Genomic DNA, 17124 nt, shown 5'->3' with positions numbered 1-17124 from the left:
AATGTAACTGTAAAACATCGAAGACAAAGAATTAAAAAAAAAAAAAAAGACAAAGAATTTAAAAAGCAACCAGAAAAAAACAATGACCTACAAACAAACCATCATTAGACTATACAACTAGATCTCTCAACAAAAACAGAAGCAAGAAGACATTGTAGCATATACAGTCAAAGTGCTGAGAGAAAATAGCTGTCAACCAGAATTGTGTCCCTAGGATTTAACAATTAAATAATATACATTTTTCTCAAATCCAGAGGGGGCATGTACAAAAACTGAACACAGAGTTTTATAAAGTCAAATCTCAAAAAAATTTCAAATAATTACCTATCTTGATTTCAATGCAATTCAAAGAAAAAATGTATTCAGATACATTTGAAATTTTAAAAATATACCTCTACATCATGTGACAAACGAAGTCATAATGGAAACTTTAAAAACACTTAGAATTGAATAGTAACAAAAATACTACATATTAAAACATGTGGAAAGTAACTAAAAAAGTACCTGGAACTCAAAGTTCATTGACCATTTTTTCTTATGTAAGAAGTCAGAAATAATTAAATACCACCACCAGTCCCAAGTAGACTAAAACTAACAGCTGAAATTAATAAACCAGGAAAATGAAGGTACAAAGAAGGATCAAAACCAAAATTTGGTTCTTCAGATGAATAAAGGCAACAGACCTTTGGTGAAAAGTACTAGTAAGAGACAGCATAATAAAATACTATTTGTAAAAATGCTCACAGTAGCTATTAAAAAGACTATAAAAATAATCCTCACTGGGTACATTTTCTAAAAATAGAAAACAGACATTTCCTAAAAATAAATAAAACCATAATATACCCAAGTTGACCCAAGAAGAAAGAGAAAATCTGAATTTTCTATTAAAAAAAAATTGAATCATAAACCCATAAACATTTTACACACAGTTTTACAGTTAAGTGCCACCCAACATCCAAAGAACAGACTCTTCTCATTATATATACATCCATTTTTTGCAAAATGAGGAAACACTACCTACAATTCTAGGAAGCTACATAACCTTGCTACAAAAAGTAGATCAGTAGAATATAAGAAAGAAAAATTGTGGACACCTCTCACCCATCATCACAGGTACAAAACTCCTAAACAAAACATTCACACAATAAGCCAAGTATTTTTAAAGAGCAGGGGATGGTATTCTAAACCAGAAGCACAGGAACAGTTTAACACAGAAAATAGATAAATGCATCTTATTAAGTTTATATGATAAATACTATGTGTGACAATAAATTGTATGTGTCAACTTCACTGGGCCACAAGGTGTCCAGATATTTGGTCAATCTTCATTTTGGGTGTTTCTGAGGATGTTTTGGGATGGGTTAACTGTACACAGATAGGTACACATATAGAATAAAGCAGGCTGCCCTCTCCAATGTGGGTGAGTCTCATCAGTTGCAGGTCTGATTAGAACAAAAATGCTTATCCTTCCTGGAATAAGAGGAAATTCTTCTTGCTTGCCTGCCTTTGAGGCGGGACACTGGTTTTTCTCCTACATTTGAAATACCAGTTCTTCCTGGCCTCAAGCTTGCCAGTCCCTAGATTGAAACGGTCAGATCTCCTGGTTCTGAAACACTTGGATTCAGACTGTAAACTATGACATCAGCTCTCCTGGGTCTCCAACTTACCAACTACAAACCTTGAGACTTTTCAGCCACCATAACTGTGAAAGCCAATGCTTTATAATAAATCTCTATCTGTATACAGTTGATACCTGAACAATGTGGGGGTTAGGGGAACCAACCCCCATGCAGTTGAAAAATATGCATGTGACTTTATAGTTGGCCCTCCAAGTCCACGGTTTTGCATCTGCAGATCTAAGCAACCATGGATGATGCAGTACCGTAGTACACATTTAATGAAAAAATTTGCACACAAGTAGACTTGCATACGGAGAAGGCAATGGCACCCCACTTCAGTACTCTTGCCTGGAAAATCCCATGGACGGAGGAGCCTGGTGGGCTGCAGTCCATAGAGTCGCTAAGAGTCAGACACAACTGAGCGACTTCACTTTCACTTTTCACTTTTATGCATTAGAGAAGGAAATGGCAACCCACTCCAGTGTTCTTGCCTGGAGAACCCCAGGGATGGGGGAGCCTGGTGGGCTGCCATCTATGGAGTCGCAGAGAGTGGGACACAACTGAATCAACTTAGCAGCAGTAGCAGCAGACTTGCATAGTTTAAACCAAAGCTGTTAAAAGTATCAACTGTATATCCTATCAGTTCTGTTCCTCTGGTGTCACTCTAGTACACCATGTAACCATCTCAATAAATAAATACAGAAAAATTCAACAAAATTCAAAACCCACTGAAGGTTAAAAAATAAAGAAGGAAAAACATTAATAAAGGTAACTGTGAAAAACCTACTGCAAAGTCCCAACCTAATGGTTAATGTTAGAAGTGTTCTTCTGAAGATCAAGATAAGAATGCCTACAGTAATCACTTCTATTCAACATCATACTAGAGATCCTAGATTAGAGAGGGGGAAAAAAAAATGGTGCTCCTGGAAAATGAAACATATAGAGCAATCCCAAAGAATGAACAAAAATGAACAAATTATTCAAATTTCATATACTGATCTGACATAAATATGATTTTGGTACATAAATATCAATTACATTTCTAAATACACAATAAAATGTACTGAAATGGAATATACTGTTTACAACAGCATCAAAAAAAGCAAAATGTCTGGTGATAAAACAAAAAATGAGCAAGACTTGTATTCAGAAAATTATAAAATTGTTAAAAGAATACCGTTCTGAGAGAAGATAAGACCATATCACATGGATATGGTCTTTGTTCATGGATAAGACCATATCACAAAGATGTCAATCCTCTTGAATTTGACCTACAAATTTAATACAATTTCAATTTTTAAATTCCAATGGGGATTTTTTTCTTGTGCAGGAAAGGTGAGGAACTAACAAGCTTATTCTAAGATTTTTTGAAAAAAGTAAACCAATTCTTAAATTTTGGGGGGAAGAAAAAAAAAATCCCAATCTCAAATAGCGAAACACTCCAAAAACCATGAAAACAGTGGGCAATTTGCCCTACCTGATATCAAGACTTCTTAGTGGAGAGAGGATGCACTATTCAGTAAATTTTTAGGTTCAGGAACAACTTGTTAGATTCATATTGGGGAAAAAAATGAGATTGGATTTCTTTTGTGTCTTGTATCACACAAAAGTTAAAAAAAAAAATACATATACATGTATTTTTTAAAAAGTTATGTGTCAGATGCATGTCAGAATTATCTTGCAATTTTTTGAAAAATACAAATGCCCAGGTATTGCTTTTTTCCCTCCAGATATTTTTCTAATGAGCAGTTATGTTTAAAAACACCTGGACTATAATCTTTTATTTTTTACCTAGTTTCACTTTTTCTACTTCATATTCAGTGTTCCCATTTCATTTAGTTTATGTTTTCCAATTTCCCCCCTTTTTTTGATGTTCTTTCTCAAGCCTTTATCAAGTGTAGTAGAAAAACTTTTGTATACAAGTATATAAATAATACGTATTATATACATATATATATATATTCAAGAAAATTTAAGAATTTTTGCCTAACAAAAAATTTATGACATTTTGATTCCACTTGTTTGACTTAGTATGAATAGAATGCTGCTGCTGCTGCTGCTAAGTCCCTTCAGTCGTGTCTGACTCTGTGCGACCCCACAGACGGCAGCCCACCAGGCTCCCCCGGCCCTGGGATTCTCCAGCAAGAACACTGGAGTGGGTCGCCATTTCCTTCTCCAATGCATGAAAGTGAAAGTGAAAGTGAAGTCGCTCAGTTGTGTCTGACTCTTAGCGACCCCATGGATTGCAGCCCACCAGGCTCCTCCGTCCATGGGATTTTCCAGGCAAGAGTACTGGAGTGGGGTGCCATTGCCTTCTCCGATGAATAGAATGCTAGATTTCTAATTAAAAAAAAAAAACACACACAAAAAAAACAGATACGCAACAAGCAACAAAGGTTTAATGTATAGCATGGGGAACTGTAGTCAGTATCTTATAAAAACCTATAATGGAAAATAATTTCAAAAATAATATATGTGTATATGTATAACTGAACCACCTTGCTGTGCTTCTGGAACACCGTAAGTCAACTATACTTCAATAAAATACATATATATTAAGAAAAAAAAGCTAAGTACCAAAGGAAAAATCATAACATTCAAAAAAATGTAGGATAATAGTATCTATAAGATCTAGGAGCAAGGAAAAGATTTCTTAAACAAGTCACTAACAGTACTTAACATTTAGACAGACAAATTCAATTACATTACAGTTATGAACATCTATTCTCCAAAAAACACTGAATAAAGTAGAAAGGCAAGTATAAATTATGAAAAAAAAATTACAGCACACAGCTGAGTATTAGTTCCCAAAATAAATCTGAAACTCCTCAAATTAATAAAAAAAACACAAGCCACTCTATATTGGAATATAATCTGCAAAAAATACTGAATCACTATGCTATATAACTGAAACTTGCACAATACTGTAAATAACCATACTTAAAAACCACAAGACACTGAAAAGGAAAAACTGGCAATGGAACATGAAAAGACTTTTAAAGTCTGACTATATCAAGCAATTATGATGATGTAAGTTAATGGGAATTTGTTGGTACTGAGGGTATAAACTGGTACAACCACTTAAAATGCATTATTTTGTACAGCCAGTCATATGTTATAATTCAGTAATTCTACTTCTAAATAATAAATCGAATATACTACATGTATACCTGAGAGAAAATTACCCTGTACACATACACCAAGATACTAAAAATATTCATATCAGAGACAATATTCAAATTTAGGAACATTTCTCTCATGTTTTTTCTTATACTAAAGTCAACTTTAAGAATTTGACTTCACTGCGTTGTATACCTGGAACTAACACAACATTATAAATCAAGTATACTTCAATAGCTTTTTTTGAAAGAGTTAATTTCACTGACCATCAACTGAAAGAGAATTTAGTATTTTATTTATCTTATAAATATCCCTGTGGGAAAATACAACTTTGCTGAATTCTGTGTCCCTGCAAAAAGCCCTAGCCTTCTGACATGCAGAAATGTACATAGAGAATGTTTGTTTTCATTTGCCCCAGAAATATTACACTCTTCACACATTTTAAGAATTACATCTATAGACAATTACCTAGTTAACTACTCTGATCCAAAAGGATACATTTCTGCTATCTCCCTAAAAGTGCTAAGTGAGCACACAAAAGTTTACAGTAGATTAGGTTCCTAGATTAAGTCCCAAGGTGCCTGGAAGACTGAAGAGCTAGCTATCTCCCTAGGTATTTAGGTCCAAGAGGGCTAACTGGCTCCAGAAGAGTTTTTATTCACCAAAGGTTGGAGTTAACGTTCATTACATTTCAAGGATATCTTCTTAGGAGAGAAGGGAAATAGCTGCCTCCTTCGCTTTATGAAGGAAAAATCATCTCACCCCTTGCCTATGGAGTGTCCAACTACTTGCATAGAGTAACTGACCCGAGTCTGGATGCATTGCCCTCAGGGTATGAAATAGAGCAAAGGAGAGCCAACACATGTATTACCTACTGTGAGGTGTTCACTAAATCTCTCTGATCCACAATATCTCCTGTATATATTCAGGATAAAATTATTTAGAACCCAAGAGTCCCCAATGTACCTCCCATTATTACGACAACTATGAAGGATATAGCTATAATTAGAATAATTCCCAATGGGGCTTGCAGGAAAGAGGGGAGCATTACAAAATGTCAGTTCATTAGATTCATGTGGTGTATCCTTATGGAATGCCTGTGCCTTCTAAGACAGAGGATCTTACTTTACTTCTTGATTCTGGGAAGACCCAGTCCTCCACAAACCTAACCTTATACTTGTTCAGGTGAAGAACAAAATGCTAGTATCCTTCCTATCCTGATTTTCACTATTAGGCACTAAACAGATGTTGTATTTTTGTGATAAACTCCTCAATGTCAAGATTCGCAATATGCATTCTATGAAATTCAAGAACTGAACAGATTTGGATAACTCAATATTCTATTATATCCAAACTTACTACTTAAACTTAATGAACTCAGGAACTGAATAGATTTTGATCATGAGGAAAGCTTGTATCACAGATGAGCTTGGGGGGTGGGGATAAGAAACACAAAGATAAATGTAAACGAATGCCCATATATATGTAAATGTGCATATGCGTGTGTTCAAAGATGCCTAACCTACAGGTTTATAGCTGGTCTCAAACAGTTATTGCTAATAAGTGTACAAACTCTGCCTATAAGTTCTGTACATAATTTGACTCTCCCACCTATAAATGATGGGTTGATTAAGCAAATGTATAACCATATAATGAAATTCTATGTAGTCATCTATAAAGTTACAAGTTCTAAAAAAATCACTGATCCAACTTTCCATTTGACTACTGGGAAACCGAGGCTCAAAAAATGAGGAGTAAAAAGACGACTGCTGAAAACTTTGTATTAAACAGCATACTTGTGTAAAAAAAACCTCTCTCTATTCTTTGCCACTGGAATGTCCCTTAAACATTTGAACACAAGCTCACCTACCTCATGTTAACAGAAATCCTGGAATAGCCACTCTTTCCTGCAATCACCTCCTCTCCTTCAACTAACCTATACATAGTAGCATCACATAACCATTTTCTATTCATTTCTGAATCCATCACAGTCTGATGCCTGAACTAGTAATCCCTCCACCCAAACTCAATATACACAATATGCACTAAATTAGATACTATCTAGTAAATATCCCTTAAACTGATCTCTTCTTTATCCTTTCTCATCACACCTACCATTCACTCTAAATGGTAGTTTCCTACCTCATCTCCCCTCTCAATTAATTCTCTACAGAGAAACCTAAGTAAATTTTCAAAACAGAGCTCTGATCACACTACATAATCAAAACCTCATCCCATTCTTTAAAATCTATTTCTATAGTATCAAGTCCAAATGTACAAACATTTGAGCACAACATAGCCCCTATACACTTTTCTAGCCCTATTTTCTACCACTTTACCCTCTAATATTTTTATACTTTCAACCTCATCAAGGGCCTTGTTCTTTCTCAATCTTCAAATACAGCACAGTCTCTACTGAAACAAATGAGCAACTCCATTCACCACATAATCCAGGGAAATAGTCTCCTGTCTCATTCTTTACCAAACTATATACCCTGCATAAAAATGGGATAGTAAGTACTTGCTGAATATCACAGTCACAAAACACAATCAAGATACTTCATGGAAAAGATTAAGTCTATAGAGGACCTAGTGTCATGGCTAAAAAAGAATAGCACCAAAGGCCGTAATAAAACACTTTTAACCAAATGGCAGCAACAGAGACTTCGTGGTATTTTCAGAGGCAAAAATGAAATAAACTGAAATATTATCATAATCACTTGTTAATATGAATGTTTCTAAGGAAGGAGGAGGAACATCTGAAAACCTTTAACTCACAAGTTTCTCCTTCTCTAGTTTCTGCAGCAAACTCTCCATGTTACTTCCAATCCTTGTCTTTTCTACAACTTCATAAAGGCTGCAATACATTCCATTCTTCAAAACTGACATAAGAAAAAATACACAGTTAGTATTCATGTCAAGTCTGCTTCTTATACATTGTAATAAAATTAAATTGCTCTACCTTCATTTGGACCAAAGTAAGTTTCCTTATAAAATAGGGCTGGAGGGATTTTCTGTTTCAGTTGATCCATACTCATAACTGTTTCAACATCTAACTTCTCAGGACTGAAAGAAAATTGAAAAGGCTTATTTGCTTTATCTGTATTTTTAACTCTAGTAAAATAACTCTCTCTCAGTCACTCTCTCTGTCTCTCAGACACAGATATCTGGATGGAATACAAATGAGCATATTTATTAGTATCATACTTGATATTTGATATGTGAAGTTCACATGTATATACGGGTAGCTAAATAGCCCAGCAATATTACCAACCTTCTTTCTTTAAGCCAGAAGCTAATACCAATTTTATCAGCCACAAAGGATAAAAAGTCATCATTTAATTAAAGGCAATTCAAGTATGAACAGTTAAATTGCTCTTCTACCATTTATGAGGGCTCATAACATTTACTGTGGTGTAGCAAAAGATAGTTTTAAATCTTTCAATTCCAACTTATGTTGCAAAGGACTGAAGCCTATAAATTTTAACTAAACTCACACATCAAGCTGTTTTCAGTCTATTATGTTCAAATTGCTAAAAAAAAAAAAAAAAAAAAAACCTATCTACTTAGGACAAAACTTTGAAAAATCACTTTTAATATTTAAATCACTAAGAAAAAGTTTTATGCCATGAATGTATATAACTATTTAGCCTATCTGCAAATCAAAACAGAAAAGTAGAGAACTTTTTTTAACCTGTTTCCAAGTTTTCAAATCAATCTTTTTTTAAAAAACCAATCAGTATTTATATTTAAGTTCTTATGGATCAAAGTAAAAGTTAAATGTGAGAAAAACAAAAGCAAATTTTAAATGTAAGTAAGAACTGAATAATTAGCAACTAATTCTACTTTCTTACAATACAACATACTTACAGCTTGACAGGCAAAAAAGCACGAGTGGCTGACCTCAGAGAAATGTAACACAAAAGCTTTCCTTTATTTAAAAGCTGTCCTTTCCACAACGTGTAGTTAAATTTATCTAAATAAAAAGAATAATGACACAACTCAGACTCTCAGCAGCCCAGAAGCAAAAACATGTTTACTAGATATAAGGGGGAAAATAATTGAGAAACATAGTTTAAGTAGAACAATCACACACACACACACAAAAAGTCTTGACATTTCTATTTACAGAGAATTCAAACAATCGAATTTTTGTTTTGGGTATCTCTTTTCATACAAAATTATTCCAGATGAAAAAGATAACAAATTCATTTGCCTACATGTCCTCCTATCAGAATGCTGAGGAGCAAAGGCAATACGGTAATGCCCTCCTCTTCCCCCCAAAGGAGACGACACTAAATCCAGTCAACTATATGAACTCCACACAATGTCATATAGGTTCCACTTGCGTTCTCTTCATTGTGGAGAAACTTGCAGGTAGAAAATGTCAGTATTGCTTTTAATCTTCTCTCCTTAATTCTAAATCTCTGATGAAATTAATACTTATGTCTGAGTTGTGAAGCTTGTTTTATTTTTTTTTACCTTTATCAATCAAAGCGCTACAATTCTTTGGACTATTCACAGTACCAGCAGATTCTCAAAGGAGACCATATGTTTGGATGACCAAGTGTCAATGCTACATCTTAACATGGCCTCGAGTTTTTCCATACTTTGCAGTCTCATTCATTATAAAAATAAACAAAGCACTTATTTTTTTTACTCAACATAATTCTTCGGATTTATAAAACTAAAGGAAAGAAATACAAGAATCTTACCTGTGTTTCTATCTGCATTAAAGCTGTTAGATCTACAAATAAATTTTTAAAAAGAAAAGAGAAATATTACTGATTACTAACAACATGAAAGTTAACATTTAACATTCAGGGCCTTGATAGAAATGCTATTTTTAATGGCATACTGTACAAAAAAAATAAATCCTTCCCTCCAAGTATGAAGAACAAATTACTTATTATAACATTTAATAAACACAAGTCTACGTGAAAAAAATCAGAATTACTTACTTGCCTCAAAAATTTTCCCAAAAACACCCATCAGGAGAGAATATAGTCCTTTAAAGTCTCTGTCAATTACTTGATTATAGTGATGAGATTTGAAGAAACAGCCTCAATCATATTTAAATATGTTCAGTTCAGTTGCTCAGTCATATCCAACTCTTTGTGACCCCATGAATCGCAGCACGCCAGGCCTCCCTGTCCATCACCAACTCCCGGAGTTCACTCAGACTCACGTCCATCGAGTCAGTGATGCCATCCAGCCAACTCATCCTCTGTCGTCCCCTTCTCCTCCTGCCCCCAATCCCTCCCAGCATCAGTCTTTTCCAATGAGTCAACTCTTCGCATGAAGTGGCCAAAGTACTGGAGTTTCATCGTTCAATAAATATTTACTGAGTGTAAGTAAGTGTTAGTCGCTCAGTCGTGCCCTACTCTTTGCGACCCCAAGGACTGCAGCCCACCAGGCTTCTCTGTCCATGAGATTTTCCAGGCAAGGATACTGGAGTGGGTTGCCATTTCCTTCTCCAGGGGATCTTCCCAACCCAGGGATCAAACCCGGGTCTCCTGCACTGCAGGCAGATTCTTTACCGACTGAGCTACAAGGGAAGCCCCAAAATTGTAAACTTCTATCAATTATTAGGCACAGTTCTGGATAACAGAATTACAGGGAGGAACAAAACCCTTGCCTTCACAGAGCTTACAATCTCATAAGGAAGACAGAAAACAGTCAAAAAGTAAATGTACAGTTTGCCAGTGGATGATCATTTTGTGCTCCACAAGAAAAGCCACTACAACAAGAAGCCTGTGTACCTCAACTGCAGAGGTGCTTGCAGCAGCTACTGTAACAGCAACAAGACCCAGGGCAGCCCCCCCACCTCCAAAAACAATGCATTTGAGGGGATTTCTGGCAGGCCAGTGGTTAAGACTCTGCACTTTCACTGCCAAGGCCCAGGGTTTGATCCCTGGTCGGTGAACTAAAATCCCTCATGCTGTGTGGCAGCCAAAAACAAAAAAAATGGCATTGGTACCAACTATATAAATTTTCAATATCAGGAAAAAAAGGTTAATTGATGAGGTTTTAGTAAATTTTAGTTTTTATTTCCAGACATTTGTCTTTCTCATTTATTTCTTAAAAGTTGTCATGAACAATCCTGTATTTAATGAATTTCAAGAGAAGCAAAAAAATGGAAAGTGCTCCTAACTCAGCAGTGTAGCGTATGTGACGACAGATTCTAAATGACATGTAAGATTCACAAGTCTTACCTTGATGAAGGTATGAACTTCTGAGTTTGTATATCGTCTTTATAAGCAAAAGACACAACTGCATATGGACACACGTGTCTTGGTCTTCGCCTTGGCTCATCAAAGACATACTCATAAAAATAATACTAAAAATAAGAAAACGCAGAGTCACCTCTCTTAAGAAGGCAAGAATTAGAGTGGAATGTTATATTTATCTGCCTGATATCTGAGAAACACAATATAACTGAAGTACCTCTAACGAAGTTATCTTTAAGCACTGCCTGTCAATTTATTTAAAATACTTTGTACTTTATATTAATTTCATAATATAAAAATATTGTGCTTATACACACACACACACATGTATTGTAGGTATATATGTATCTCAAGTGCCAGGATACTAAAAAAGTTTACTTCTGAAGAGCTGACCACTGGGAATACGCAACAAATCTCCTCAAAAAAATTTAACAAATGGAGCGTAACTTCCAGGTCAGCTCACAAAAGCCACTGATATGGAAATAAAATAGTAAAAACACAATCTCAAGCAAACCTACCACTATGCTCATTATTTCAAAGGAAAAACAGATTCTTGATACCAACCACAGACAAGGCAATATAGGGAAGGTGGTAGAGATTACAAACACAGGTGACCATACTACTACTGTCCAGAAGGCAAGGAAATGAGTTAGTCCAGATGATTTTGGTGAATATAATTTTTGTTAAAAGGTCTTACCCACAGAGATTCTTCAAAAACAAAGGAGAAAGTATAAGTTTTTTTCAATGTAAATAAAGTAAAACATCAAAGGAAGGGAGAAAAAAAAAGAGAACATTTCCAGGGAGGGTAGCACCACCACTTTTATACACAATCCCTTTAGATATGCACATTTTTTTAAAAAAAAGAATAACATTCCTTTATAGTCAAACACCATATAAAACCATGACTGATATCAAATATTATACTTTTAGGTATGTGTGGTGCTGCTGCTGCTGCTGCTGCTGCTGCTAAGTCGCTTCAGTCGTGTTCGACTCTGTGCGACCCAATGGACGGCAGTCCACCAGGATCCCTCCCTGGGATTCTCCAGGCAAGAGTACTGGAGTGGGTTGCCATTTCCTTCTCCAATGCATGAAAGTGAAAAGTGAAAGTAAAGTCACTCAGTTGTAGTTTACTATAAATCAATTATATCTGAATAAAGCTAAGAAATGAACTGCTTGTATTTTAGAAAAATACTAATAAAAATAGAATCTATCAAATCAGTAACACAAAGTGATAAGAATTAAGGTAATTTAGGGGGCTTTAACTTTAGCTTAAAGGTTGAGTAATATTTTATCAGACAGGAATTTTCAGGCCATGAGAAACCAAGACTAAGATGAAATGAGATTGCTGAGGGCAGTAATCATACAAAAAAACAGGCTGGAGGTCAATCTACAAGCAGGGAGAACTAGCAAGGCTAAGTAATCTGAATATCACCCTGAGGAGGACCACTGTCTGTTTCTGAGCTGTCTTGGGAACAATGAACAAACAGCAGTGCGAATCACTCTACGAAGGCAGTGCTAAGTCTAGACTAGTGTGGTCGCAGAGGGAACTAAAAGGGAGATATTTTAAAGCATTTATTGACAAAGAGATATGAGGTCATAACACTAAAGTGGATCCAGGCACCTACCTGAGTAAGCTCATAGGCTCTGTAAGCCAGAAGTGATGTAATTCTATTAACATTCTTCGACATATGACATTCATGCTTTGGTGTTGGGTCCGAAGCACTTTTATTTAATACAGATTCTGAACTTTTTACACCCATGGTGTCATATACACTCTTTATTTTACCCTAAAATAGAGAAAATCTTTCACGTCCATCAAAACCTTATCATTGACTGTATGACATTAATATGATAGTATACCTCTGAATACAGATCAAAAAACTTATAACAAAAAAACTTGTAACAGTTTTTTTCTTTAATACTTGGTAATAAAGTAATAGCCAAAACTTTTACCAATATTGAAACAGTAAGAAAAAGTTACCCCGCCCCAGAAAAAAGTTTTGAATTTAATACAAGGAAATAAAAACTTTCTTCACAACACTCTTCACTTGCTTAAGTGACATTATCAATGTATTTCCCTCTTTCATTCTTTTCGTTGGAAAGGAAAGCTAACTTTAAGGTTCAGTAAATTCAGATTAAAGATGGCGAACTTCTCTCAAAAGTATCTTATATACCAAACACAAGCAAGTACTGGCTTTTAATCAAACTCCTAATCTAAATCAAATGTCATCTTTGATATACTGAAATATAAAAGTCAAAATTACCTTCATTATTTTAAAAATAACCACATCACCCACTGCCCCAGCTTCCAAAGGATTAGCTTGTAGTAAATCAGCATACCTAGAAAGATAGACACCTAGTAAAGAGACAAATGAAAGAATTATTAAGACAAATATAAAAAGTCCAAATACTTAACCTAATATTACAATTATATAATATTCTAATAGATAAAATTATAAGAGCTATTATACGATTATAATAAGAAATAAAGAGATAATTACAAGAGATAAAAGGTATCACACTTAAAAAAATGTAATGATGGTAAAAATAGCTGATATTGAACCAAAGCAAAAATAAAACCAGAAAAAACATGAAACTAATCAAATTTCTCAGTATCACTAGGACTAGACTAAGACATTAAAAGAAAAAAAAGATAACCCTTGTTCAATTGCAAGTATGCAAAATCAGAAACAAAGGATAAAACAGGTTTTATACTGCAGAACCTGAAACTAGTCTCTTTTTCTGGGAACATGACAAAGCATAAATGAATGTAATTTTTAGGACTGCAGCAAAAATAGATAATATATTTTAAAGGGCAATTTAGGAGTAGGTATATGATAAAAGAACAAAAGATTACCCATGGAAGGATTGCCAAGAATTGTTATTTTGGACTGGCCCACCTGTAGTCCTTTTTCACATATGCTCTGAACCTAAATAAACAAAACATGTCATCTTGTAGTCACATAACATTAAAAATGTGAAAAGATAGTCTATAAACTCATTTTAAGTAAAATCCAAGCTTCTAAACTATATTTTAACATTACAGAAATTATAAATATACATACTAGTTTACTCATAACTAAATATCAATGTACAACTGGTTTACATTTCCAATGTAACCACAGTTGAAATCTATTTTTTGTTTATGCCAAGTTGGACAGATACTCAGAATTCACGACATTAATATATATAAACATTCCCTTTTAGGGAGAATTGGAATTGGCAAAATATTTGAGAGACAGTAACTCCATCTAAACATCAAAGGAGAAAAAATAGTTCTCAGCACATATAATCAGCAATAGAGAAGATAATCTACTTTTTTTGGTCTTTATTTTTAATAACTGCTTTACAATATAGTGTTAGTTTCTGCCATACATCAAGATGAATAAACCACAGGTATACATATGTCCCCTCCCTCTCAAATCTACCCCCCACCTCCCACTTGATAATCTACTTTAATAAAAGGAAAAGTATTTATTATCAAGCACATTCCAGGGGGGAAAAATAGCTCTGATCAAAGAAAAGAACGTATCTGAAAAACAAATCACAAAACAATGAAATACTTTGCGTTACTAAATCACTTTTTCCATTTATATATCAACAAATTGTTAGTTTATAAAAATCAAGTGTACTGAATAATTGCAAATTATTAACCTACAATGTAAACATTTTCAAATTACTTTTTATAAAATGAGTTCACTTACCTTATACCGATCAACCATCAGAAATGCATAGGATTCTGAAAGTTCTTTATCCAAACGACCATCAAACTTCAGTTCTCTTCGCTTTTCTGTAAACTAAATGAAATTAAATCTGTAACAATGCCTTAGCACATGCCTATGTTGTTCAAGTGAAGAGTTTCAGGAATTTTATTTCTCAGAAATTCCAGATCAGCACTTCCTTGGTGGTCCAGTCATTAGGACTCTGCACTTCCACTGCTGGGCACCCAGTTATGATCCCTGGTCTGGGAACTAAGATCCCACAAGCTGTGAGGCACAGCAAAAAAATTTCAAACCTACCAAAATGGAAATTATCTTTTCTCTCCCTGAAATTTCTGCACTTCATTTTTCCCTTATTATAATTGGCTCTTTAGTCTTAAAATATAGTCAAATAAGCCTCTAGAGCTCAACAATTTTAACTAAAATTCTATTAAAATCTTACCACACTTTTTTTAAAAAAAGCTGCAATGGTTCTTCAATGCTGCCATGGGCTTTTTCTAGTTGTGGCGAAGGCAGGGGCTACTCTTCTAGTGGAACTTCTCACTGCAGTGACTTCTCTTGTTGCAGAGCACAGGCTCTAGGGCACTCAGGCTTCGGGAGCTGTGGCTCTCCAGCTCTAGAGCAGCTCAATAGTTGTGGCACATGGGTTTAGCTGCCTTATGGCATGTATGATCTTTCTGTACAAGAGATTGAACCTGTGTCCCTCTGCACTGGAAGGCTGATTCTTAACCACTGGACCACCAGGAAGTCCCTCCCATAGATTTTTACGTTCATATTTTGATTATCTTTGGCTTTCTTGTTTTATCTGACATGGTGCATAGCATATAGTTGTTGTTTTCATCGCTGAGTGGTGTCTGATTCTTTATGACTACATGGACTGTAGTCTGCCAGGCTTCTCTGTCCATGGGATTTCCCAGGCAAGAATACTGGAGAGGGCTGCCATTTCCTTCTCCAGGGGATCTTCTCGACCCAGGGATCGAACAGACGTCTCCTGCATTAACATGCAGATTATTTAACACTGAGCCACCAGGGATGACCCACTGCATATAGTAGGTGGCTTAATAAATCTTTGTTTCATGACCAACTTCTAGACTATAAACTCAATTAGAACAAGGAAAAATGTTTCATTTCTTTGCAACTGTATTCTCAGTGCCAAGTACATAAGCCATGCTTCATACCCATAAGAGTAACTTGGTCTAAGTACATCTGAACTGTAAGTCACCCTCAACTGCTAGCGTTCACTTTTAGACACATATAGATATGGAGCCTGTATCTAACAGATGTACATGCAATATTCAGGCTATTACTGATCTTCAATAATGAAGTTTTAGACTAAATTTTCATATAAATTAACAAATAATCCCTATCATATCATGAAACTACATCAAACTACCAAGGTTTTACTTTTCTCTGGGAGCCAATAACATTTAGCTACTTTAGGGATCCTTTCAAAGTTAAATACTGATAGCACTGGATTAACCAATTTTAAAAGTACAAAATTAATAGCATTTCATGTACATGAGAAAGCAGTATACACATCAAATGTTTCCAAACATATCATTTGTATTAACTCCAACATTATTATGGCTTTTCCTAAACCAAAACTCAAACAGTATTCTAATTTGTACGTGAAACTTTAATTGACTACCTAAAAGGCTCAAATACTTCCCCGTGTTCTCACTTTCTCACTAAGAATTTCTACGAATGATATTAAATTCAATTACCTGGCAATAATTAAGGGAAATTTCATTAACCTTGGAACTTAAGACACAACACACTCTTAGAGATTCCACTTAACAAACATGTGCTTGAAAGATCAAAAAGCCTCCTGATGAATTTACAATAAAGCCATTAAACAGTACGTTATCACTACGTTTAAGATTCATTTTTAGTAAAAGAAGTTATTTTATACAATCACACATTAATTTAACACACAGATAAAATGCAGTGTAATATCAACACTGTTTAGGGGAAAAAACATGTCATTTAAACTTGTTTTTCCCTTTCATAATTTGGCTTTCCTAAGAACTTCAGCTTTTTTAAAAAAAGTAAAACAATACCAAGCTATTAACTGGTTCTGAAGAATCTTACAAAAGGCACAATCGAAAACATACCTCCTTTTCCAAAAGCTCGTTATGTATCAAGCAAGCACGCCTGTAGTTAAAATTTGCTACTGAAGTTGGTTCAAGGTAAGATGAGTGGAGAATATTTAAAACATCTTCAAATTCCCGAGAGCCTGGAGTTAATGGCTGAAAAAGTGCTAAAATGAAAAACAGTGTTAATTTTAAAATTCCATCTTAAAAGTAGTTTCTTACATTTTTGTGGCTTTTATATAACTTATAGTGAAAAAATTATCAGGGCTATCCTATTTTGTGAAGTGCAAAAGACAGTTAATTGAAGAAAAAGTCTAGCTGCCTATTACTTGGGTGTTTTGTG

General features: G+C 34.7%; 1 protein-coding gene across 6 annotated transcripts in view; it reads right to left on the bottom strand.

Annotated features, from left to right (window-relative positions):
• TASOR (transcription activation suppressor) overlaps positions 1-17124 on the bottom strand; it is a 51678-nt gene that overhangs the window by 25843 nt on the left and 8711 nt on the right. For all 6 annotated transcript variants that reach the window (XM_070776459.1, XM_070776455.1, XM_070776456.1 and 3 more), the window contains exons 2-11: positions 16803-16948; positions 14674-14766; positions 13827-13899; positions 13234-13325; positions 12595-12756; positions 10955-11079; positions 9455-9486; positions 8610-8715; positions 7702-7805; positions 7518-7621 (exon numbers count right to left, since the gene is read on the bottom strand). In XM_070776459.1, the coding sequence (XP_070632560.1) occupies positions 7518-7621; positions 7702-7805; positions 8610-8715; positions 9455-9486; positions 10955-11079; positions 12595-12756; positions 13234-13325; positions 13827-13899; positions 14674-14766; positions 16803-16948 (1037 nt within the window). The remainder of the gene's footprint in view (positions 1-7517; positions 7622-7701; positions 7806-8609; positions 8716-9454; positions 9487-10954; positions 11080-12594; positions 12757-13233; positions 13326-13826; positions 13900-14673; positions 14767-16802; positions 16949-17124) is intronic.

Source organism: Bos indicus, chromosome 22, assembly GCF_029378745.1.
Source record: "Bos indicus isolate NIAB-ARS_2022 breed Sahiwal x Tharparkar chromosome 22, NIAB-ARS_B.indTharparkar_mat_pri_1.0, whole genome shotgun sequence".
NCBI lineage: Eukaryota > Metazoa > Chordata > Mammalia > Artiodactyla > Bovidae > Bos > Bos indicus.
This window is presented reverse-complemented; position numbering and strand designations above follow the sequence as displayed.